The following is a 26,106-nucleotide window of genomic DNA, read 5'->3' on the forward strand; positions in this document are numbered from 1 at the left end:
AGTTGTAATACACAACTACAGTAGTATTTTTTCTATATAATGTAGTATATTTTTTCTATAAAAATACAGGTGAGAGTAGTTTACAAACTTGTCTCAAAAATATTTCTCTTCTGCAATTAATTAGAACAATAGTGACATCTTATCTCTAGCTCTTAGTACTGAGAGCAATTTGCCCATGACAGTAATTCACTGTCAAAGGATCTAGATCAAATCTTTCTTCCTAGATCAAGCTGTAATCATATATATTTAAACTGTCACTGTAACATTGTATATTAAAATTTTACACCAGTTTAGTTAAATGAAAAAAAAAGATTTGCCTTTCATTTTTTAAAAATATGAAAGTTGATACATAAAGCAAAATAGAACACTATCTGTCAAATAGTGGGTATTTAATGTACATTAATGAAATTGCATGCTTTTGCTTAAAATAGAATAACAGATAAATGTTTCATCTTAATATCTAAGATATATTATTTCTCCTTTTATACTTATCTGCTTTATCAGAAGCTTAGAATTTTGGCATTCATAGGTAAGCAACATTTTAGATAACCACATTTAAATCTACATTTTCTCAGGAAACACTCAAATCATTGGCCTTCATTATCAATAACTACTAGTATTATAGAATAAACACGTGTTAGTATTTTTACAAATTTATATACCAGGAAATGTAGGCTATAAATATATTGATATTGCATCTTCTAATGGAATATTAATGTGTGAATGACTACCCTGATGTAGAGGCAAGGACAGTGGGACAGATAGACTAGATCCATTATTTGTTTTGAGTTCTTTCGTAGCAGAACTGTTGGATTCATACTGATCTTTCTTCAGCACATTTCTGATCTCTTGACTGTTCTTAGGATTTATAATATGTCTAACCAGGTAGAGGAATGAAAACCCATGATTATAGAATAGTGATATGTATTACTGTTCTGTGTAAGAATTAAATCTAAAACCTATATTTAATTACAAAGAATTTAACTCAAAATTTTTCATTCTCCTATTTCATGAAGCTCTAGTGTGCCATGAAATAATTTCTAAGTGAAGTAGACTGAGTTTTTCAATCGTTTTTTTTTCATAATCTGTTTATATGAGACTAATCTCTCTAAATCGAATTCTTTTCTTTTATTCAGTCTCCTAATTACTTTTTCATCCTCACCACTTTGTTTTTGCTAACAATTCTATTTTGGCTGCCAGTTATAGCATATCAGAAATTGAATAATGTGTTACCACCTATAAGCAGAAAATTAATTGTATTTGTCTGTGACAAAGCAAAGCATAATCTTAAAAAAGAGTTCTTTTTTCCAACTTCTGTAACCACCATTTTCATATTTACTACCGACATATTTCCATATTTGTTATTAATGTTGTCATTTCAGATGCCTGTGCCTTAAATAAAGCATTTACTTAAACTTTTATCTTTTTGTCGTATTATTATTTGCCTTTTATATATCATTGAAAGATACCATCTTCTTCAAATCCTGTGATTTCAGAAAGTTTTAAAACACTTGTTTAAACCAAATAACTTAGTCATATATAAACTAACTGTTGTATCTTTATTTACCTCTGGAGTGGGGGAAATTACTAATATTTATTCCTGGGAATGAAAGCTTCCCTTCCTACAATCTGTTATCGTTAGTCTGGTTTTGTGCCTTCGTTGTAATGATATAGGTTTGTTTCTCCTTTATTCTTTGCAGAGTGCTGCCGCAGCTCCCAGCCCAGTGCTAGGAAACATTCCCCCAGGAGATGGCATGCCAGTAGGTCCTGTACCACCAGGGTTCTTTCAGGTACTCAGAGAAACTCTGACTAGGAATGTTAAGGCACAGGAACTCCTGTTTGCTTTTATTGAAAGATATGAACGAGAATGAGGCTATTTTGATTCTTAAGGTAAACGTAATGTGTGCAGCCAACTCTTGATTATTCAGAGACCGGTTATTTAGTGTATAGATTAGCCCTTCCTTCCTGTGTTTTTATTTGTTGTCAAATTTTTATTCATTTATTTATTTTGACATTTCCTTGTGCAAGTAAGAAAGAGAGTGGAAATGCAAACTGGCCCCTTAAGTTAACTGTGGTAAAGATGTGATGGGAAAAGAGGCTGAAGATAAAGTTCTGTAATCATATATAGATTTCAACTACTCCAGCCATCCAGATCTCCACAGACCAAAGATAATCAAGATTTGGCTGTAATTTCAAAATATGGCTAAATCATAACCTTTTCATTTATCAAAATTACAGGCTATATCAAGATATTTTGATAATCATCTTTTTGGCTTTTAAGCTAGAATTGTTATTAATATTATTATGTGACATTTTAAAATCAGATTTTTAAAATACAAATGCTAGTATTTTAGAATTTCAACAAGGCCACTTATTTTAGCAATGATGGTAATGATTTTAGAATGATAATACATCCACTTTTAAATTTTATTTTATTTCCATTTAATTCTAACAGTTTTCTTACACAAAGAAGTATAGACTCTGAAGTTTATTATTTTTTTACTACATAGTTAATTTTATAACATCCTTTGAGAAAATTAACAAGAACTTAGGAGTTAAGAACCAGAATTGGAAGGCATTATGGGAATTAGTGTAATGTGCTATATTGTTAATGAATTAGGTACTTACAAACTAATCTGTCACTTTAGTGTTTTTATATTTTCACAGTCCTTGATAGTCATTTGCTACTTAATCCATACCATCATTACATTTCTTATAATCTAGGAGCATATTATAACTCTTGATTAGTAATTAAACAATCTCCATTTAAGATGATAATACTAGCTAACACTTATTAACCACATACTATATGTTATGCTTTGTTCTAAATGTTTTACATATATAAAGTCTTAATTCTCACCATAACCTTAGGTATGAAGTATGTATTATTACTGCTCCTATTGCACAGATGGAAAAACCAAGGCTTGGTAGATAAGTGGCTTGCACGAAGTCAGAAAGTGACAGGGTCAAGATTCAAATCAAGGCTTTGTGACTTCTGCCACAGAATATACCTTTTAAAGTTCATAACTGATCATTATTCATAATATTTTTAGCTCATTTAATTTTTTTTCCTCATGCTCTTTCTTTTGCCAAGGAGGAATTAGAGTTAGTGAATAAATCAGAAGGGTTTATTTACATATAAGAGTTAATAGAAGCTCTCTAAATGGCACTTTTAAAAAGAGGGGTGGGTTGGGAAGGAAGCCAAATACTTCTAGGGTAAAACAAACATGTATAAACCCATACATTTTAATTTTCACGTTTTGTTAAATGAACCATTCTTCTCTTACCTGTCTTGTGCCTGATTCTTGGTGGGAGGAGTTGAAACAGAGTTAACTTTGTTTTAATTATTCCAGTGTGCATACTTAAGAACTACTACATGCCAGGCACTGTGGTAAGCATCTAAAAATGAGTATGGTAATATGTACCTTCCCAAAGTTCATTGTCTAGCCAGAGGCATTATTAAAAATAAATAACTGCAATATAGCAAGGTATGTGCTGTAACAGACTCAAGTGTAAGGTTCTGTGATAACCTAGAAGAAGAGCTGTTAAGTCTGCCTGAATTGAATCTGGGAGTGGTTTAGAAAACATTTTCCAGGGGTAAAAAACAGAGGAATGATATTCCAGAAAGTGGAAACAATATAAGCAAAAGTATAAAGGCCTTCAAAAAAGCATATATTGTGGTTAAGGAGAGAGAGACAAGGCAATTAGAGTATAGAAAAAAATGGCTGTAATAAATGAGTGGAGTGTACTTTTAGAGCAAATTAGGAGGCCACCAAACCCAATCTTGGGAGGGTCATCGTCAGGAAAGTATTCTCAAATTAGTAAATGAAATCCAAAGTGGCATCTAAGGATGAGTTAGGTGAAGAGACCAGGAGAGAGGGAAGGAATATTCCAGGAAGAGGGAAAAGAGTTTCCAAAGGCCCAGAGGGGAAAATAGAGAAACTAAATATTAAAAAACAACACAATGGAGCTTAATTGGCTAAAGGGAGAGTAGCTGGTGATGAGGCTCCACAGGAACCTAGAGGAGCTTGTAGGTCACGTAGGAATTTGAACTTGATTTTAAGGACAGTAATAAACTATTGGAGGATTTGAAGCAGGAGAGAGGCATGTTAATATTTGTACTTTTAGAAAAATCACTCCAGTGTGGCCAGGATTTCTGAAGCCAGGTCTGAAGGTAGGAAGACTACTTAGGAGGCTAGTACAGTGATCCAGGTGGGATTTAATGATGGCCTGGACTAAGAGAGTGACAATGGGTGTGGAGAGAGATGAACAGATTTAAGAGACAAATAAACGCAAATGGTATGAGTAAAAGAATTCAAAAATAATACCCTGGTTTCCTTCTCTAACCTGGGCAGATGGGGATTTTATTTTCTGACATAGAGCCCACAAAACAAGGAGTAGGTTTGAGGTGGGACAGATGAAGTTCCTGTGGGACCTCCAGATAGAGATATCCTTTAGACCAGTGAACATACAGGTTTGAAGCCTAAGGCAGCGATCCAGGCTAGAGATAGTCATATTAAGGGCACTTGAGTCCACAGAGGTAGATTAATTATCCAGCAAGAAAGTATAGAATGAGAGAGTAAGAGAGTATGCAACTGAAATCCCAGAACACTAACACTTAAAAGGTAAACAAAGGCAACAGAATTCATTAAAAAGAATGGATGCAAAGGTATCACTTGGTTGACTAGTACAGTAGCCCAGGGAAGAGATCTTGTGACCCATCAAAGAGTAGTGGCAATAAGATTGGAAAGGAAGAAGCAATTCATAGTTATGTTTGATAGGCTTTAGTTGATTAACAAAATTAGGGTTAGAGGTAAAAGAGTTGGAAGATTCAAGGATCATTCTGAGGTTCCTATTTTGGACTTCTGGAAAGTTTCAATGTCTCTATCTGAGTTAGGAAAGACAGAAAGACAGACAGTTAGGAAAGACTTAGAAAAAGCTAAGTATGTTTGAGTTTGGTATATGTCATTCCCCTTTATCCAGGGAGACCATTCTACCTAATCCCAGATACTCTTTTACCCCATTCAATGGGCTTAATGTCCAGTCTCCCTAGGAATACCTCTTTGAAATAATGAATAACTCAAACCATCAAACTTTTAAAAAAGAAATGGAATGTTATCATCTTTTGGTACATATAATGATGGAGTTAGTCTACTCAAATGTTTCCTAAATATCAGCCTTGGTTTCCTACAGTGATTGGTCAGTACTTCAATGTGATCCTGGCCATAATGCCTGTTGTTAATGAAAAGTACTACCTTATGTGAGTAGAAATAACAGCAGACAACCACAATTCAAGCCCAAATACCAGTTTCTAATTCAATTCTGAAGAGACATTCAACTCCAAGAATTATCCAGAGTAAGAGAAGAATAGTTTTGAATCCTCATTCTTAGTGAGGAAATGCAAAACTTATTTGGGCTCACCTGGAATGGGAGTAGGTTAGGAAAGGATTGAGCCTATTAAATGTAATAAAAAAATGAAACTAAGGAAGGAAGAGGTTGTCATTAGCACATAAAGCACCTGCATCAGTAGTTTTCAGTTGTTCGCTATGTGATGATATCGTAAAATTTAGATTAGTGTTTATTTGTGACAGATATTAACATGGTTCATACTTCAACTTTGATATTTTTATTGAAATGGGAGAGCTTCTGTTATTTTGTTGGAGGTCAGTTAAGTAAAATCTAATTGGAATAATAGGTCATGCAAAAGGAAGTATCAATTTAGTAAAATAAAGCCATTTAAAGTAAGATACATATTTATTTAGAGTTTCTTCTCTAAGGAGTAATTGGTATACAGACCCCTATAAATTTTCAAAGTGACCTGCCATGGAACTGGTGAGTGACTTTAGAGCAGCTTTATTTTTTTTTTAATTATTAAAAATTTTTTTCATGTTTATTTATTTTTAAGAGAGAGGAAGACAGAGCACAAGCAGGGGAGGGGCAGAGAGGAAGACACAGAATCCAAATCAGGCTCCAGGCTCTGAGCTGTCAGCACAGAGCCTGACTCAGGGCTCAAACACACAAACTGTGAGATCATGATCTGAGCCAAAGTCAGATACTTAACCGACTGAGCCACCTAGGCACCCCTGCAGCAACTTTCTTAAATTGGCAAGTCTTGCTACTGGGTCAGAGGGAAGACCATAGAAGCGGCCATTGATCTAACTAGAATTTGGCAGTTTTAGTGGAAGAAAATGTGTTATTGTGGCATGGTATGGGTACACATAGTAGGCACTCAGAATGAGTCTCTACTTTGAGTCTCCTATCCCTGTACTAGAATCTTACTCAAAGTTTTCATTGTATGCTAAGAAATATTAATTACGTATTGACAGCATCAATCTGCTATTCATTCATTTTCATAGCATTCTTATGAAAAGACAGGCAAAGTTTGATTCCTGCAATTTATTGAATAGGTAGGATTGTTCCTTGAACCAATTAGATTTCCTTCTTGCTTAAATATAACAATCAAAATGGTTTAGTAAAATGCATAAAACAAAACAAAGTTCTTGTTCTTTTGTGTTTAAAAAATTGGACTCTTTGTCACATTATGAAGTTCTGTAATTTTATAGATTTGAGTAACAAGAAAGCCTTTCTTGTGAATTTATTACAACTTGTGTACCACATTGAAGACAGGGGCATTTTATATTTCAACCAAGAAAATTTGAGGGGGGCGGGTGGTGAAAATTATTTATTTTTCCCTCCTTTCTGGTCTTTACCACAAGAAAACTTTTAAGTAGGAAACTATATCTTGTATTTTTGTCACTATAACTAAACATATCTTTATCTTTTATATAAAAACATAATCTTTTAATAAGTGCTAATGTAGATATCTTTAAGTATGCAGTTAATGTGGGATATGCTTGTAAATTTTGAACTCTGTAGCCTTTGGTTCATTTTTACCATGTGTGATGTTTTGTTTTGATTTTTATCTTGATAAATTTGCAGTACTGTACTCACTAGATCTTTAGTTTTCTTAACTGAAACAGTTGAAAATGAATAATATATTGATGTTGGGTTATAAATTTAAGACTGTGACATCAATAAGATTATAAATATTTGTTGAAGATAAAGGATACCAAGCAATTTATTTGCAGACTGAGGTGGTTGTCCATATTTTAAAATCTGAATTGATCGCAACTCTGATATGGTAGAAAACATGTTGCAGCAGGTTTGTAAGTCATATTTTGTTTGCCTGCATAATGTTAGCAATGGGAAAGCTGCTTTGCCATCTAGTGGTGGTTTGCAGATGTCTCTCCTGGTTCAGGGTATATTTTCCAAAGGTTCTATTTTTAGCAAGACTGCACTGTAGCAAGCTGACCTAATGCTTTGACATAGTAATAAGGCAATAAGAAGAATGAAAAATAGAAAGAAATCTTCCCTTTTCTCCATGGTGTTGCTATTGACCTGAAAAAGCTGAATATAAATGACATTCATAAAGCAATGAAGACAAAAACAAAGCTCAGGGTAATACAATATTCTTGATATTTTAAAAGAAAAAGCTTCAAAATGAATGAAAAACTCAGAAAAAAAATAATTATTTAATTTAACAATCTCATGGTCTTGAAACTGAAAAGAAAAAGAAAAGAAACGAAAAGAAAAACACATTTACAAGCCCTCGTTATGTTTCTTGAGGTGGATATTTAATTTATTTCTGGAGATAAGTGGTGGATTTTGAAGATACCTTTTGCGGCGCCTGGGTGGCTCAGTCAGTTGAGCGCCTGACTTCAGCTCAGGACATGACCTCACAACTCTTGAGTTCAAGCCCCTTGTCGGGCTCTGTGCTGACAGGTCAAAGACTGGAGCCTGCTTTGGATTTTGTGTCTCCCTCTCTCTCTGCCCCTCCTGCACTTGTGCTCTCTCTCTCAAAAATAAACATTAAAAAATGTTTTTTTTTTCAAACTAAGTACACTCATCTGCTGTGCTGTTCCTATCCAAACTTCTATACAACTATTCTAACCAGTAGCACCCTTTTTACCCTGTTATTTATACAGAAAGTTAAATAGTCTACATGCTTTCTCAATTACCTTTTATCATTAACCTTCATATTGTCTTTACTCCCAGTGATTTTCCTTTCCTCTTACCGTTCCTGACCATGGCCATTTCAGAGTTAGTTTTAGGTAATAATCTAAACCAGGAGAAACTCCCCTTCCCTCTCCCTACAAGTTATAGATAGCATCTCTAATCTTAGATAATGAGCCAAAAAATTAGTATATCTTTTCTTAGTTTGAATCAGTAGGGTACTGAAAATCTCAGGTAGACTTGACTTACTGAACTGCAACACCTAACATTTCCAGTATATATAGTTTAAAAATCCAAATATTAAAAATAGTATTTTTCGGGGCGCCTGGGTGGCGCAGTCGGTTAAGCGTTCGACTTCAGCCAGGTCACGATCTCGCGGTCCGTGGGTTCAAGCCCCGCGTCGGGCTCTGGGCTGATGGCTCAGAGCCTGGAGCCTGTTTCCGATTCTGTGTCTCCCTCTCTCTCTGCCCCTCCCCCGTTCATGCTCTGTCTCTCTCTGTCCCAAAAATAAATAAACGTTGAAAAAAAATTAAAAAAATAAAAATAGTATTTTTCATAACTAAATACACTGGGATTTGGAGCGTGGAAGTGGGAAGGTTGCTTATTTACCAAAAGTCAAGACATAAAACTTAAGTTTAATTTTATTTTTAAAACACAATTTTGAATCTTTAAAGAACAGAGATTCTAAACATCAAAACTAAAACAAGTCTTTCTCTAATACAAAGATAAAAGGAGCCTAAAAAAATAAAGGTGTCTAATAGCTGCTGGCTTTGATAATCCTTTCCTGCAGTTGTGGTAATAGACCAGGTAATGGCAACTTGTTCTGGCCTCAACTATTAGAACAAATTAAAACTGCTCAGCTTGAGTAACCAAGTAAGCTTTTTTTTAAAATCACAGTTTCAAACAACTAAGGATCCTATAGCACTAACTAGATGAACAGAGAGCAAAGAAGATTGTATCAGGGCTTCAGAGTTAATCCATGGGTTTCTAGTTAGGAATGAAACTGTTTCCTGTTAGAAACCCTACTGTTTGGGTTTATTTACCAAAATGAATATTTAGGAAAAAGTTAACTTGGCTATCCTAGACCAATGTTGGTTTTCCTTTCGCTTTAATGCTCCTTCTGCTGGCTAAAGATGTCAGGATATTTTGTGTGAAGCAATAAAATATCATATTTTAAAGTTACATCTGTGATAGCTTATCTGTTTTTCAGCTAATTTGAGATGACGATTTTTCTTTTGAAAAGATCTCATTATTGAAAATCCTTCCTGGAGTGCTTCAGTTTTTATTATAGCTACTTTGGTGTGTGCTGCGGGGCCCCCCCCCCCCCCGAGGATATATAGCAAATTGCAAATATACAAAGGCAGTTTATAACAATTTTAGTTTTTTATTTAATGTTGGTTACAGAAACAAAATAATCACTATTCTTTGGGGAATTAAAGAGAAGAATAGGTTATTAAATATATTATAAATCCCCTCTATGGGTGGGATAGATTTGTCTTAACTATACATTAGGATGCCTTCAGCCTTTTTAAAAGGTAGCTTCTCACTAGGTGGTGTTCTGAAATAATGTATCGCTATATAAGGAGTTGAAAGATTTTTTCTATAAAAAGCCAGATAGTAAATATTTTAGCCTTTGGAGGCTTCGAAGTCACAACTACTTAGCTCTGTTGTAGTGTCCTTGTAACGTAAAAGCAGCCATGGACACTGTGTAGCGAAACTGTTCAGGGAAACTTTATCTACAAAAACAAGTGGTGGGCCACATGTAGTGGGTAAGCCAAAATTGCCCACTCCTATTCCATCTGAATATGGTCACCACTAGATAGCTTGTAAGAAACCTAAAAGGTAAAGACTAAGAACAGTGTTCTTCCAAGTGTGTTCTTTGTAGTACTCACAAGAGAGTCCTGGAGCCTCCCCAGCTTCCAGTGTGTCAGAATCCTTGGGGATGGGGAGAAGTGGAGCTGGAAACCTTTTGTGGTTTTGTTGCTGTTTGTTTGTTTTGAACAGATGAGTCTTACAAACTAAAATTTGAGAACTACTGGCAAAGATGGCTGATGACATATAGCAGCAAACATTTACTACAACTCAAGGAAGTTGGTGGCAGGGGTGAAGGATGAGGGACTGAGGCTGCAGGTACACAGCTCAGTGAGAGGTGGGCTCCTAGAGACAGGACTGGGGCCTGTGAGGCTGAGTGCTGTACCAGGGCCAGCTGCAGAGCCCTGACCTTGGGCCACCTGCACCCTTATGAATTAAAAAAACAAAAAAGAAAGAAAGAAAGAAAAGAAAAGATAAATAGAAATCCCTGTCCGCATAGAACTTAAAGTCTATTAAAGGAAACAGTAACAAAATACTTATTTTTTTAAAATAGGATATATTAGATTGTGATAATGAGGGAGAAAAATGAAATCTAAAAGGAAAATAGGCATTATTGCCAAAGTTTTGGATAAGGTGGTCAGATAGGTATATAAGGTCATTATAGGAATTTTGGGCTTTACTCTGAGTGGAGGGTTTTAACAGTCTTATTCTGGCTGCTCTGTTGAGATTAGTCTATAGGAGGGAAGGGGGGAAATGGGGAGACTACAGGGAGATTGCTATGTTCTGGACTAAGGTAGTAAGAGTGGTGAGAAGTGGTTGGATTCCAGATATATTTTCAAGCTTGAGCCAACAGATAGTGGTGATCGTTTGGATATGTGTTGTGAGAGAAAAAGACTACAAGGGTGACTACAAGGCTTTTGACCTACTCATATGGAAGAATGGAGTTGACATTTACTGATGTAAATCAAACTTCAAGAGGAGGTATGAGGGAGAATACCTGAAACTTAATTTTGAACTTGTTAAGACTAAGATGGCTATTAGAGATTCAGGAGATGTTGAATAGGGAACACAATATCAGTCTGCAGTTTTATGGTTCAGGCTTGGGCTAGAGTCATTTAGGAGTTATTAGCATGTGGATAATATTTAGAGCTCTGAGCCTGGAAGAGAACACCAAGATAGTATAGATGGAGACAAGAAGGTCTACAATGGACCTAGTGTACTCTAACGTCAAGAAGCCGGGGAGATGAGGAGGGAGCAGTGAGGAAAAATGAGAAGGTGAAGGCCAAGAGATAAGAAAACCAGGTAATGTGGTATCCTGGAAGCCACATGGAGAAAATGTTTCAAGGGGAGGAATATTCAGCTGTGCCAAATGCGACTGATAGTTTAAATTAGTTGAAGACTGACAATTGACCATTGAATTTTAACAAGGAGGTAATTTGTGGCCTTGATAAGGCCAGTTTCAGTGTAGTGATGAGCATGAAAGCCTGCTAAAGGTAGATTCAGGATAAAGTGGGAAGAGAGAAAGGGGAGACAGCAAGTGTGCCCAACATTGAGTTTTGCTCTAAAGGGAAAGCAAGAGATGATGCTGTAGTTAGAGCGAGAAGTCGGGAGGCCAAAGAAATGCTGCTGGGAGTGAAGTGTTGGCTATTATAAACTGTTCATCCCTGCCGAGGAACAAAGAAAACAGCTCTGCTGGTGCCTGTGAGAAGAGCATATAGGCTATTGCGAGGTATCATCCATTACCCCCAGCAAGCTGGTGTAATCTTGAGTCGAAGATAGAATGCCAGGGAATAGACTAATCGGAGCAGTAGGATGCTTTTCAGAGAAAGTAAAATAGAATTAATTGTTTGCAGCGCTTGCAAATGTGAATGCTACCTGTTATCTGTCATTTTAATATTCTATAATAGATTGTAGATACTTTGGCATCAGTAAATATATTTTCCAGTTGAATTTGTCTTATCAGTTTTGTGTACATATATCTATATAAGGCTTGTACATAAAAATGTATATTTTAAATTGGAGATGGAGAAAAAACTTTGTGTAGTTTGAATTTTCTCATAGTGCTTATTTCTATAGATTTTAGCATTAGTCAAATTAGTAAGCTCTAGTTTCAAAACAGACTTTCTGATGCATTAATAATTTCTGTAAAAACCTGTTGTGTAGAAAGACTATTTCAAATAGTTTAGACATGAATTGAGAATAGAGATTTTATGTTTATAGGTAAGTAACCAAGTGAATATGAGAGTATCATTTCATTTTTATTTTTTTCAACGTTTTTTATTTATTTTTGGGACAGAGAGACAGAGCATGAACGGGGGAGGGGCAGAGAGAGAGGGAGACACAGAATCGGAAACAGGCTCCAGGCTCTGAGCCATCAGCCCAGAGCCCGACGCGGGGCTCGAACTCACGGACCGCGAGATCGTGACCTGGCTGAAGTCGGACGCTTAACCGACTGCGCCACCCAGGCGCCCCTCATTTCATTTTTAAAGAAAGCAAATATATATATATAATTCGCCACTTGTATTAGAAGACCAAGGTTATAGGTCAGTTTGTTTAACAAACACTGTTATTGCTACTTGAGAATTTGAAAAGACTACTGCTTGATCAGTGGAAATGTCCCTACCATATTATCAGAAGAATAAGAACAAACTAGCTAATTTCTTTCCTCTTTCTTTCTTTCTTTCTTTCTTTCTTTCTTTCTTTCTTTCTTTCTTTCTTTCACAATGGTACATTAAGGTACATTAAAGTACCTCTCTCCTATACTGTCATGTGAAGCAAATTTACCTGTAAGTATGAATATAAAATAGGGGAAAGGAAGAAGGGAATCCTTTGGCATTCTTCAATGAAAAACTATGAGTGGTTTTGAAAAATGATTGCTTTAGCTTCTTTTTTGATGGAGTCAGTGTGATACTTTATCCTAAATTATAAATCCTAAATTTATATACATATAAATATGTATTTTCATACCCATAGTGTCATTTTTTAAATATACTAATATGGGTTGATCTGTCAGGGACTTAGTTTGTAGCAAGAGGCAGTACAGAGCCAGATTTAGCTTATGTAGGACTCCAGCTACTTGCCTCACAGACACACACACACACACACACACACACACACACACACACAAGTGTGTCTGTATGTATTTGTGAATATAAACTGATCTAAAACAAATTATTAAAGTTTTTTGTAAAATGTTGTCAAACTTTTATAGACCAGCAGACAGCATGGTCCCCTTTCAGAATCCAGAAGTCCATTGCCACACACCTCTAACATAGGTAATGAAGGGTTGAAAAATAGTCTCATCTTCTTGAAAAGGCCCATAATGTAAGTGAGCAATTTTTATGCTTAGACTAAATCCATATTAAAAGAATCAACCTGCTTATAATTCTGTGCTGAATTGGATTAGCCTTGCCAAAATAGCATCTAGAAAACTGGATCTGGTAATACTTTACAGTTATTTTATATGAGTTATTTTAATTAAGTGTTGATGATGATAGAATATCTAAGATGTATGGGAGATAAGCTACATATTTATGCTTATCAGCAGAATGCGCTAGCACAAGTATGTCATTTTGTGAGCTAAATTAGTTTAATACTGGTTGGAATTAAAATGTGTTAATCAAGAGTATCTTATCCACTGGGGTGTCAGTAATGTCTGATGGAGGTTTTTATGGAAAACAGAAAAGAAACTAAACAAATTAAGATATATGAATTGTAAAGTAACTTTGACGAAATTCATTTGATGTATAATTTATGCTTCATTACTTTTCTACAGAAAACTCATGAAGCATCTCATGGAATTATAAGAATTGAAATATGTGAACACTTTTACTATATGAAAGATGGCTGTAGTGAAATACAGAAGTCACAACCCTAATGGTTATTCAAAATAATAATCTCAGTATTATTTATTATTGATAGCTCATGACTTTAGGAAAGTTAGAATTAAGATAAAAATTTACTTCTGGGGCGCCTGGGTGGCGCAGTCGGTTGGGCGTCCGACTTCAGCCAGGTCACAATCTCGCGGTCCGGGGGTTCGAGCCCCGCGTCGGGCTCTGGGCTGATGGCTCGGAGCCTGGAGCCTGTTTCCGATTCTGTGTCTCCCTCTCTCTCTGCCCCTCCCCCATTCATGTTCTGCCTCTCTCTGTCCCAAAAATAAATAAACGTTGAAAAAAAAAATTAAAAAAAAAAAATTCACTCATCATATGTGTACAGCCTGATTACATAAACATATTTAAAAAAAAAAATTTACTTCTGAGTCAGTTAAGTGTCAGACCCTTAATATTGGCTCAGGTCATAATCTCATGGTTCCTGAGACCCATGAGATCATGAGTTCCAGCCCCACGCTGGGCTCCCGTGCAGATGGTGAGGATCCTGCTTGGGATTCTTTCTCTTTCTGCCCCTTCCATGCTGTCTCGCTCCCTCTCTCAAAAATAAATAAACTTAAAAAAAAGATAGAGATTTACTTGTAAGTAAAATATGGAATAGCAAAGTAGAGAAATCTACGTAGGAAAGTTGTATACAGTAAAGAGAACTAAATTAATTAAAAAATAGACACAGAATGAGTAAAAAGTAATATTAAGTGTTTAAAAGAATGTTTATTCTTTGGATAAAATAGTATAGTGAACATATTTTTTACTACCTTTCCAGAAGTATAAAAAATAATTATAACCTACTTTATTTATCACTGCTAAAAGTTTTGTTTCAGAGAAGTTTTTTCCTTGAAAGATTCTAGAATAATTTTCATGTCATAAAATTGTGTCTTATTCCCTTTGTCTGCTTAAAACAGTGCATTAAAAATAGAAGAAGAAAGATTAAATCTGTCTAAAGCCATATCTTCACAGGACCAAGTGAGCTACATATTTGATCTTTATGTAATTAATATAATATTTTTTCTGTCTATATGTAACTTTGCGTCTTTTGTTATTGCCTAAATAGTGGTAGAAGCAAATTACTCCTTGGCAAATAACCATTTTCTTACAGATTTTTGGACTAATGGTTATGTGCTAAAAACAATATGATATTAAGAAGGTAGAATGTTAAATGTTCTTACTCAAATGCTGAGCTTTTCCTTAGTGGGAAAAAAATCTGTATGCTTAACCATGTTGTTTCTGAGACCTGAGGATTATCACTCTTTGAATATATCTCAGTCTAGAAAGAGGAGGTAAGGTTCCCTGTGTAAACACAGCACTGTATGAGACAGCTGAAAAATGAACTGCAAATGAATTGTTAGCAGTTCTCAAGGCTGGTCTGAGCTTCAGGAAAAGTTCAATTAAGTCACCACAGTTTTGTTCTGTTTTGTTTGTTTTGCCAAATCATATGTAAGTTAACCTGATGTCCTTTTATACCAAAAACTGGCAACTAAATACTGCTAGTCTATAAAACTAAGAAACATTATTTTTAACCCTGACACCCAGAAACAGTAAAAGAAACCCGAAAGTGATAGGAGGGAGTAAAAGGCCTTATTAGTCATCTAAATTATAAATTCTCTTAGATGTTGATAGGGATATTGTAATTATAATGTAGTATCTTGTTGGGGTCAACACTTTGCTCCTTACCTGTCCTCTGGAAAATATAAATTATCCTACTTAATCAAGCAGAATTCTCCCCTCTAATTTATAACTATGTTTTCACTAGACAAAGCAGATATACTGTGCTACTACTGTGGCTTACTGTTTACATTGTCAATAGATATTGTGTATTTAAAAAAATTTTTTTAATGTTTATTTATTTTTAAGAGAGAGAGAGAGAGAGTAGGGGAGGGGCAGAGAGAGAGGGAAACACAGAATGCAAAGCAGGCTCCAGGCTCTGAGCTGTCAGCACAGAGACCAACGTGGGGCTTGAACTCATGCACTGCGAGATCATGACCTGAGCCAAAGGTGGATGCTTAACCAACTGAGCCACCTAGGTGCCCCAATATTATCTATTTTTAACAAGACACATTGGTCAGGGGAGATTTTACACAAGGGAACGAAACTTTATTTTGTGCTGGTTTTTAGTCTTCCATCAAAGTTGTTCATTCTTTTAGTCAATGAACCAGCTATGGAACCAACCAAATATTTACTGAATGCAGCTCTGTGCGTTCTCTCTTAGAATGTGCTAACTGCTTCCTTTCCTTTCTCATGAACCTCACTATAAGTTATCATATTATAATGAACAGTTTGATTATAATGGTGATACGCTTCTAATCATTCCACATCCATTTATCACCATTCCCCACTCATCTTCTATTCCCTTTTGGCATGTGACTTAAAAACATTAATAAGTGCAGTCAAGACAACATATATTATCAAAACCCTACCGAAAGTATTTAAGAGAGCTAGAGGTTACTAAATTTATTTTATTTCAGTTGTTGCATTGCTTTTAGTTAGGTGAATCAAGAGCACATGCTAATTAGTGCTTCGTATGCAAATAAACTTACTTACCTGAAATACCACTGCCTTTTCAGCTTTCCCTGGTTGAGTGGTAACTAGCAAGGGTAAAGAATTCTGCATTAAGTGAATGGTAGCACCATTGCTGGGGGGCCAAGGAGAAAGTGCCAAGTCAGGCAGATTATTTATGGTCCCCCGGTTGTATGTGTACCTGCCTTCATTCTGTAAAGGTATTACTGGAACTGTTTTCTCTGTAAGAAAACTAAAATGGCAGGTAAAAAATTAGGTCTTTGGTTTTCTTTACAGAGTAAGGAGGCTGATCTAGTAAACTCTAAAAAGTACAACTTTGTGCTATAAAATGTGTCAAAAAGTTACATTCAAATAAAATTTGATAAGTCAGATTTTATTATAATTGTACAATAGAAAGCTTATAAAACTTCCATTGAGTAATTTTGTGAAGAAGTCACTGTTTGAGTATTCATTTTTTAAATATTTTTAAGTTCATATTTTCTTAAACTTGGTAATTGTTTCTTTGTATTTTAAAAAGATACTATTTCTTTCAAAATTATAAGCAAATCTTACATGAATAATTTTGTCCTAAAAAATTTCAGTTATATTATGTTAGGTAAGTCCTGTAAAATTGTATGTTTTAGAACAATCTTCAAAAGAGCAATCTAACTTCCAGGTAGTATAAGGAAAGAGAAAGAGCTGGTTTCTTCTAATTCTTGTTCTAAATGTTATGTTTGTCCATTCTAAAGAAATCAGTATTATCTTCCCTTTGTCACTGATTTTTTGTAAATTGTGGTTTGAAAATAAAATATAGTATATAGAAAAATTGTATAAAGAATATACAAGTATGTAGTATATATAGTATATAAATGGTACACAGAGAATGCTTAAGTGGGATTTTAAAGACACTCATTTTTAATGATTTTAAATGTTCTTTATTATCAGTTTATTCTCAAAGGCTAATATTTAAAGAGTTTCTAAAGCCATTCTGAAATATTTAAAATAAGATATAAGGTGATTTATGTATTGCCACCTCAATTTTAAGGATTCTTGTGAATACCAGTTTTATTTTATGGATTAATTTCCCTAGCATTAAGATAATGACTTGCTCTGCTATGGTTTTGTGTTCTTTCCTCTGAAGTGGATTTCCTTCACACCAGGGCACACATTATACTACAGTGTACGGAATCCTGTATGATGATGGTGTGAACAAAGTGCTGAAGAAATAGAAGGAAAGTCTTGATTTTTAAACAGACCCTTGGGGGATTACTAGAAATTTACTTGACAGAGAAAGAATACATGGTAATCTCAAGAAGGAGAGAATATTCTGGTGTTGAAAAGTCATATTTATGTTTTCTAAAAACTATTAAAATATTAGAAAATATTATGGTGAGGGGTGCCTGGGTGGCTCAGTCGGTTAAACGTCCAACTTCGGCTCAGGTCATGATCTCACAGTTGGTGAGTTCGAGCACCACGTCGGGCTCTGTGCTGGCAGCTCAGATTCTGTCTCTCTCTCTTTCTCTGCCCCTCCCCCACTCACACTCTGTCTCTCTCAAAAATAAACATTAAAAAAAAATTTTAAAGAAAATATGATAGTGGCAGTTGGTAGTTGCACTTGTGAGCACAATATGATGTATAAACGTGTTGAATCACTGTGTTGTACACCTGAAACTAATGTAACATTGTATGTCAACTATGCTCAAATACGTTTAAAACTGTACTCAAAAAATAAACAAATATTTTTAAGTGTTTGTGTTGAGAGAGAGAGAGAAAGAGAGCACATGTGCACAAGCGAGGAGGGGCAGAGAGATAGGGGAGAGAGAAACCTAGGCAGACTCCATTCTGTCAGCACAGAGCTTATTGCTAGGTTCAGTTTTACAAACTGTGAGATCATGACCTGAGCCCAAATCACGAGTTGGACGCTTAACCAACTGAGCCACCCAGACACCCCTTACCGTATATATATTAAAAGAACTTAGGGCTTAAGTGGTTCTTATCTTAGCACCTGTAATTTCAGGACAGGTAAATAAAACAATTCCATTGGGGACACTTGGCACCTTCAGAGAAGCAAAGAATCAGACTGAGCAATCTAACTTTCAGGTAGTACGAGGAAAGAGAAAGAGCTGGTTTCTTCTAATTCTTAGGGAATTGTGATAGAGCACTAGGGTTTATGAAAGATCAAATAAGAGAGGCAGACTACCCTCCACTACCAGAAAGGGCAAAGAATAAAGGAAAATCTCTTTTTTAGGGAAGCAGAAGTTTAAAATTCCATGAATAATTCTTGATATAATGGATAATAGTAATCCTTTAAGATTGAGTGACATTCATTCTGGAATAAATTCTGATTCTCAATGGTATGATCTTTACTTAGGGGAAATGAACTGGACACTTGGTTGGTATTTCTATTGGAGGGTTGTTTTTGTTTTGTTTTGTTTTTTTCCTATTCTCTTAGTCACCAAATTTTATTGATTTTTTGGATTTGTGCATGCATGCTTTTATTCCTTTTACTTTGAGTTATTGCATTCTTTCTGGGAAGATGGCTGAAACATGTAGAAAGGAGAGTTTATGCCTTTATGGAAATGTAGTTTTCATATGTCAGAATACTAACAGTGGTACTCATTTTATCCTGTGTTATAAAGAACCTGACTGCGTGAGTTTTGCCTAATTTGGAAAACTTTTTAAAAGCATAGCCTTGACTTTCATTCACTCATAGCACTGCATGTTCTATCAAGTAAGGATGATGTAATATGACTTCTGAGTGAAGGCACCAGATTGAAATACTATTTTTTGTGGGTTTTCACTGGTACTTGCCATTTGGTGAAGAGAACATTCTATTTCTTTAAATTAGTGGACTAATAGAGAAAACAATTTTTCCAGAAAATTGTTTTTCCCACTAATTATAATAGTAGAACCTTAAAAATTCTAATCCGAGAGCAGTGATCTTCATCTACTTTGTTCACTCATATGTCCAATGACTTACTCCATTACTGCCTTTGTAGGTATTTAATATATATTTGTTGAATAAAAGAATCACTAGTATACTTTTTAATTGATAAGTTGAATTTTTTTTATTCTTCCAATGGGCCTTTGATCGGAACCAAATGCATCCTTGTCTGTTGGAGTATTTTTTTTTCTTTATGTTTTCCTTTTCTCTGGAAAGCATAGGAATAAGTTTCTCCAGCTCCTTGATGAAGATGGTTTGTGAGTTGTGCCCATCCCACCCCTACACATTTCAAATATTTGTAGCTATTTGCAATGTAGAAATCTGTATACTTAAGGGTAATGCTGGAAATAACAGAATAATGGAGTTTTGTTTTTCTTTTTAATTTTCTATGGGACTTTAGAGATTGTCTAGTCCAACTCTCTCATTTAAGATGGAGAAAATTAAAGGCCGAAGATTTTTTAGCTCAGGGCCCCTCTGCTAATTAGTGTTACTACAAAACTAGAACCCAGTCCCCTGACTCCCAAGTGTTTTTTTTCACACACCTTATAAATAGCCTTTTGAAGGTGAAGACTTTTTCCATTTAAAATATTGATTCACCATCATGACATCTTCAAGCAAATATCTTAATGCCCAAACTATTAAAAAAAAAAAAAAAACTTTCTCCCCCAAGTAAAAGAGTATTTCATAGCCAAAAATTCTTTTCGAAAACCTGTTCTTCCCAGGCTATTAATGCAGAGAGTACTAACATGTCTGTCAGTAGATATACTCTATAGTATCAGTAGGCAATCTCTTATATCAATAATTTAAACTTGTTTTCATATCTTGAATTGTATTTGCAAGGAAATTGGCTTCTGAATAGTGGAGTACAAATATTATTACAATATTCTCAGTTGCTAAGATGCAAACTCTTTGGGGTTCAGTTGCTGTGTCTCTGTCTCAACAAGCAGGCAAGTGAGGACCTGTGTGTTTAACTAGATAACTTAAGGTAAGGATCAATCTGAATTTTAAGAGCTTATGTTATAACAGCACTAATTTGATATCAAAAGTACTCTACCCATAGCAGTCTTTGTATTTTAAGTAAAAATATTAAGAGCTTATGTTATAACAGCACTAATTTGATATCAAAAGTACTCTACCCATAGCAGTCTTTGTATTTTAAGTAAAAGTAGTAGATTTTTATGTCATCTAGCTTTTTTGTCATTTTTGCTTTAAGTGGATTGTTATTGATTAGAATTTATAAATGGTTTTCTTTTCTTTTTCCAAAAACACCTGTAAATTTGAACTTGGAGGAGGAGGGCATGCATAAGAACTAAATTAACTAAAGAGAGAATCTTTTTCTCTCCCAGTCTCATTCTGTAGAGTTTTGTATGTTCCTAGGTACCACATGCACTCCCTGTCCTCAGTAGTCTCTTGATGGGTCCTCACAGTCAGATAGGAGTGTATGACAGTCCCATTAAAAGACACTTTTTCATAGCACCATTGATGAGAGAAATTCCTCTTTTCAGATAGTCCATTAAATTAACACTATAACATCATTTTACATTCGGACCAATATGCAAATCTCAAATGCTCTATTGCAAGTAAGGTACATCTCAATTTTTTCCTCAGTATTTGATAGTTAGTAATATTTTTAACATAATTTCTACTTCGTATTCCATTTCAAAGTGAATTTAATAGACAGGAATCATCAGTAACCTATTTTTATTTCTCCATGTCTCAAAAAGTAAATTGATAAACTTTGGATTCATGAGTATGTCATAAAACATCACTTTGTGAAAGAAAGGCAAACATTCTAAAACCAATGACACAATACTTAATTTCCTAGTTTTTAAAATTAGTCCAGAATTTAAAAGGCAGTTCCATAAATGAAACTGGGTGATTAGAAATATAGCAGACGGTGTGTGAGTATTGGGATAAGCTTCTAGTTGGCAGTATAGTTAACTAACTAATTCAATTTAGAGTAGAGTTTAGAAAGGATTAAAGAGAAACAGCTTTGATCAAATATGTGAAAACTAACATTATTGAAATGTTAAAATTGGAATACCCACTTTGTCACCAGAGATGACAATAATACCTGAATAAACCAGTATTTCTTTCCATTTAAAATAGTATCCTGATTAACATAGAAGATTAGGATGTAAGAATATATGATAATTGTATGATTAACATATAAGAACACAGTAATAAAAAAACTGAATTGCTTGTTTAACTCTAAAGTTCCTCTTGTTGGAAATTATTATTTCCAACAATTACAATTTCTTGTCAAAATTATCTAAAATAAAATCTTCCAAGAGATATTATAGAAGTAGTCTATACAGCATTAACTTGTTAGGATTTTATTTTTCAGATGCTGCTTTTTAAAATAACCCTGCTTTTATTTTATTTTTTTTCAATATGTGAAGTTTATTGTCAAATTGGTTTCCATACAACACCCAGTGCTCATCCCAAAAGGTGCCCTCCTCAGTACCCATCGCCCACCCTCTCCTCCCTCCCACCCCCCATCAACCCTCAGTTTGTCCTCAGTTTTTAAGAGTCTCTTATGCTTTGGCTCTCTTCCACTCTAACCTCTTTTTTTTTTCCTTCCCCTCCCCCATGGGTTTCTGTTAACTTTCTCAGGATCCACATAAGAGTGAAACCATATGGTATCTGTCTTTCTCTGTATGGCTTATTTCACTTAGCATCACACTCTCCAGTTCCATCCACGTGGCTACAAAGGGCCATATTTCATTCTTTCTCATTGCCACGTAGTACTCCATTGTGTATATAAACCACAATTTCTTTATCCATTCATCAGTTGATGGACATTTAGGCTCTTTCCATAATTTGGCTATTGTTGAGAGTGCTGCTATAAACATTGGGGTACAAGTGCCCCTATGCATCAGTACTCCTGTATCCCTTGGGTAAATTCCTAACAGTGCTATTGCTGGGTCATAGGGTAGGTCTTAAAATAACCCTGCTTTTAAAATGTAGCCAAGAACTGCAGGTTCAGTTTCTAAAATGTTTATAGAAAATACATTATAAATGTGGAATTTAATTATCTAAAATACTAAAGATTTGGCTTGCCCAAGCTTTTGTTAAATTGATCCTTAGTTTATATTACTTCATTCTTAATATATTACTTCATGATATGCAACCATTTAGAATGGATAATTTACTTATGTTACATGAAGTAATAATCTTGAATTTAAATAAATTATATAGTGTGATGTAAGTAGACAAAATTATAGAATTTTTCTATAGAAATGAAATTTTGAATAATTTTAGGAATACACTGAAAAATTTGATACACATAAACTTTGAAAAATTTGGTGCCCATATCTGAGTGATCAAAAATATTCATCCACTCATTGTTGGGATGATATTTTTAGGATATTTTTAAGACATTTTTTGAACTGGATGGAGTCAACATATCTTAGCAGGATCTGATTCATCTAACAAGATAAACTGCCTTGAGTTTTAATATAAGACCACTTTTTTCTTTCTTTTAAATACACAGCTCATAATCTGCTAAGCTTAAAATATGCAAATAAATTATTTCAACTTTAAAATTTATAATCTATTTTGAATTATAACAAACACTTGAGAAAGGAGAGGCAAAGCTCTTTTTAACCACAAAGGACATATGGAAAAGAAATTTCTTTACCATTTTAAAAAGCCACCAAAAAAAAAAAAAAGGTAAAAAATTTGGCAACGTTAAAATTATTAAAGGAAATTGATAACCAAACTGGATAATTCAGTCCAAACTATATGTTCAGAACCCAATTTACATAATGATATAGTCAATAAGTCTGTTCCTGAAGTCTTTGCTAAGATTCAGTTGCCTAAATCTCCTAATCTTTTTTTGCCAATTAAATGTCATTGTCTTAATAAAATTCACATTAAAAATTTTTTTTTGCTTTAGTCATCTTTTTTTAATGTTTATTTCTGAGAGAAAGGTAGAGCGTTAGTGGAGGAGAGGCAGAGAGAGAGGGAGACAGAGGCTTGGAATCAGACTTTGCGCTGAAAGCAGAGAGGGTCTCGTAGGGGCTCGAACTCATAAATCATGAGGTCATGACCTGAGCCGAAATCAAGAGTAGGACACCTAACTGACCAAGCCGCCCAGGAGCCCCAGCTTTACTTATCTTTGGTGTTTTTATATTTTCTTTGGAAAATGTTCTAGATATTCTACAAAATGAAAAAATAGGACGGTAATTTTTCTTAAAAGAGTTTATTCTACTGAAAGCAGCCACATAGGGAGATAAGTTGACTTATGTTTTGTATAATTCTCCAATTCTTTAAAACAGTTTATTTTACATTGTGTCATTTATGTTTTGTTTTATTTATTTATTTGTTTTACTTCAATAGCCTTTTATGTCACCTCGGTACCCTGGAGGTCCAAGGCCCCCATTGAGGATACCTAACCAGGTAAGATTCGTGTGCTGCTTAAGTTTCTGAGTTTTGTTGTTGTTGTTATTGTTATTGTTTTTAAGATTCAATAAAGATCTTAAAAATTTCGTGAATATTTCTTACCTATAAAAACATTAAATTCTTCTTTCTCTATCCCATTTAATGCTACTTCTAGTAACATATAATCTATTTCAAAAATTGACAAACTACTGTCCATATGTTGACTGACTGTTTTTGTAAATAAAGTTTTATTGAAAAATAGCCATTCATTCATGTATTGTCTGTGACTTCCTTTACACTGCAGTAACAGATTTTTGAGCGGTCAGATATTTACTATCTGGATCTTTACAGAAGAAAAGTTTGTTGAACCTTGGAATCTACTCTATACCCTGAACTTAATTGTATATGTATGTGTGCGTGTGTGTATGTGTGTGTGTAATTTTGGTAAATGCTAAATACTTTTATTTAAAGATGGTAATAAAACTTTCTATAGAATGAACATACTTTGGTTTATTTTTGTATAATATGCTCTCAACATCATGGTTGCAATACATCAGTTTTGCCCAAATATAGTGATATCTCGGGTATATAAATACCTGCTTGTGGAAGGGTTAGATCTATTAATAAATAAATTGTTAGCAATAGATCTTCCAACTTTTTTTACCTACTAGAGCTCTGCGATTTCATAAGCTTTTATCCTTACATAGTTCTTTTATCAATACCATAAATACTTATTTGCTAAAGAGAATAATGCACAGTTTTTACTTGAAAGGAGTTTATAGTTTAGTTTCAGGATACAGAACGTGTGCATTTACATAACACAAGAAGAAATTAAATGCCTAATTTTATGAAATAGTTATGTCAAGATAATTGTTTTGTTACTTTCTTTAATTCTGTTATTGTATACCTCAGCATTTTCCGCAATCTAAAGTAAACCCTGTTATTCCACAAAATTCTTTTTCATTCTTACTCTCTTTCTGTCTCCACTTCCTTTCTGACCAAAAATACAACAAAGTTGTGTTTACTAACATATTTCATAGCAACAGAGTGCTGCTTCTCCTCTACTAACTCTTACTGAAATTATGCTGTGTCCTTGAAGTGTCCCAGTTTGCTGTTTTTTTTCTGCTTTTAGTGCACAGCAAGGAGTGCCAGCACCCACATCCACCCCCAAGGGAGAACTTGAAGCAGGCAGTGGTGCTGGATGATCTCATGGTTATAGTGCTGGGAGGCCTCACATTAGCAGCTGGAGGAGTTTTTTCCTTCAGACTGAATCTGCATTCAGTACATAGGGCCAGGGAAACACAGCATGAAATAGGAAAAGGAAGTGCACAGATGCCAAGTGTTCTAACATATGGAGATTTTATTTTCTCTGTGGGTGAACCTATGTATATTGACAGTCAAATCCCCTTATATAGGTGCCCAAGTCTTTTAAATTTCCTTCTAAAAGATGGAAAGTTGTATCTTTCATTGGGGTCTTCATAATGTTTCAGACATCCCATCCATAGCTTTGTATGTTATATAGATCTAAGAGGTTCCTGAAAATGTGAATTAGGGATTATGTTATCAGAAATTTTGACTTCATATATTCTGTATCAATGAAGAAATTCTTAAGGGATTATTGCTTTCGCATCCATTTGACATTGTTGAAATGCCTGCCATGTCTAACATACAATGCTAGGTTCCATATGTACAGAGACTTATATAATGAAAAACATACTTTGTGAAAGAGGATGGGGCGCCTGGGTGGCGCAGTCGGTGAAGCGTCCAACTTCAGCCAGGTCAGGATCTCGCTGTCCATGAGTTCGAGCCCCGCGTCGGGCTCTGGGCTGATGGCTCAGAGCCTGGAGCCTGTTTCCGATTCTGTGTCTCCCTCTCTCTCTGCCCCTCCCCCGTTCATGCTCTGTCTCTCTCTGTCCCAAAAATAAATAAACGTTGAAAAAAATTAAAAAAAAAAAAAAGAAAGAGGAATAAGTTATGGAATTGTAAACCTAGACTGAATTTGTTTTTAAGAACAAGTATAGGTTGCTTTTGGATTTATAAAAATGTTTTAAAAATTTAAAGATAGTAAAGAATTATCATAACAGGCTCTTTTTCCTCAAGAATCTTAAAGTCTTTACCTAAGTGTTTTTTAAAATAATTGTACTCATATCTGAGTGGCTCTTTTTTGTCTACTCACCGCCCCCCCCCCACATTTATATAGTTAAACTTTATTAATTCAAACATCTATCTTTCAAATTTATAATTTTATATTTATACTATTTTAAAAAGAATTTTCTGATCAAATTAATTGTGTTAATAGTGTAAACATAATGTTTTACAAAATGTTGAACCTAGTTAGGAGCATGACCTTTCCAAGCAACAGAATGTTTCTTCAATTTCTTTACATAGTCACTAACGTAGAATCAGAAAAACTATATTTGGTGATTAATTGGAATGTTGCATATAAAAACAACACAAATATGTTTTTTATTTCATCTTCATTTAAAATGATCATAAACTAATTAAAGTTTGTTTTATTGATAGATTATATCTAAGAAAATAAAAAGTGAAATACTCTTCAATGGTGTTGGC

General features: G+C 34.6%; 1 protein-coding gene across 4 annotated transcripts in view; it reads left to right on the forward strand.

Moving 5' to 3' along the window:
- Nucleotides 1-26,106, forward strand: part of SSBP2 (single stranded DNA binding protein 2) — a 316,842-nt gene that overhangs the window by 222,883 nt on the left and 67,853 nt on the right. For 2 of the 4 annotated variants that reach the window (XM_040449499.1, XM_040449491.1), the window contains exons 5-6: nucleotides 1,701-1,790; nucleotides 23,494-23,553. In XM_040449499.1, the coding sequence (XP_040305433.1) occupies nucleotides 1,701-1,790; nucleotides 23,494-23,553 (150 nt within the window). The remainder of the gene's footprint in view (nucleotides 1-1,700; nucleotides 1,791-23,493; nucleotides 23,554-26,106) is intronic. The other 2 variants (XM_040449505.1, XM_040449513.1) reach the window with 1 other exon arrangement.

Source organism: Herpailurus yagouaroundi, unplaced genomic scaffold, assembly GCF_014898765.1.
Source record: "Herpailurus yagouaroundi ecotype Mexico unplaced genomic scaffold, PumYag 29, whole genome shotgun sequence".
Classification (NCBI taxonomy): Eukaryota; Metazoa; Chordata; class Mammalia; order Carnivora; family Felidae; genus Herpailurus; species Herpailurus yagouaroundi.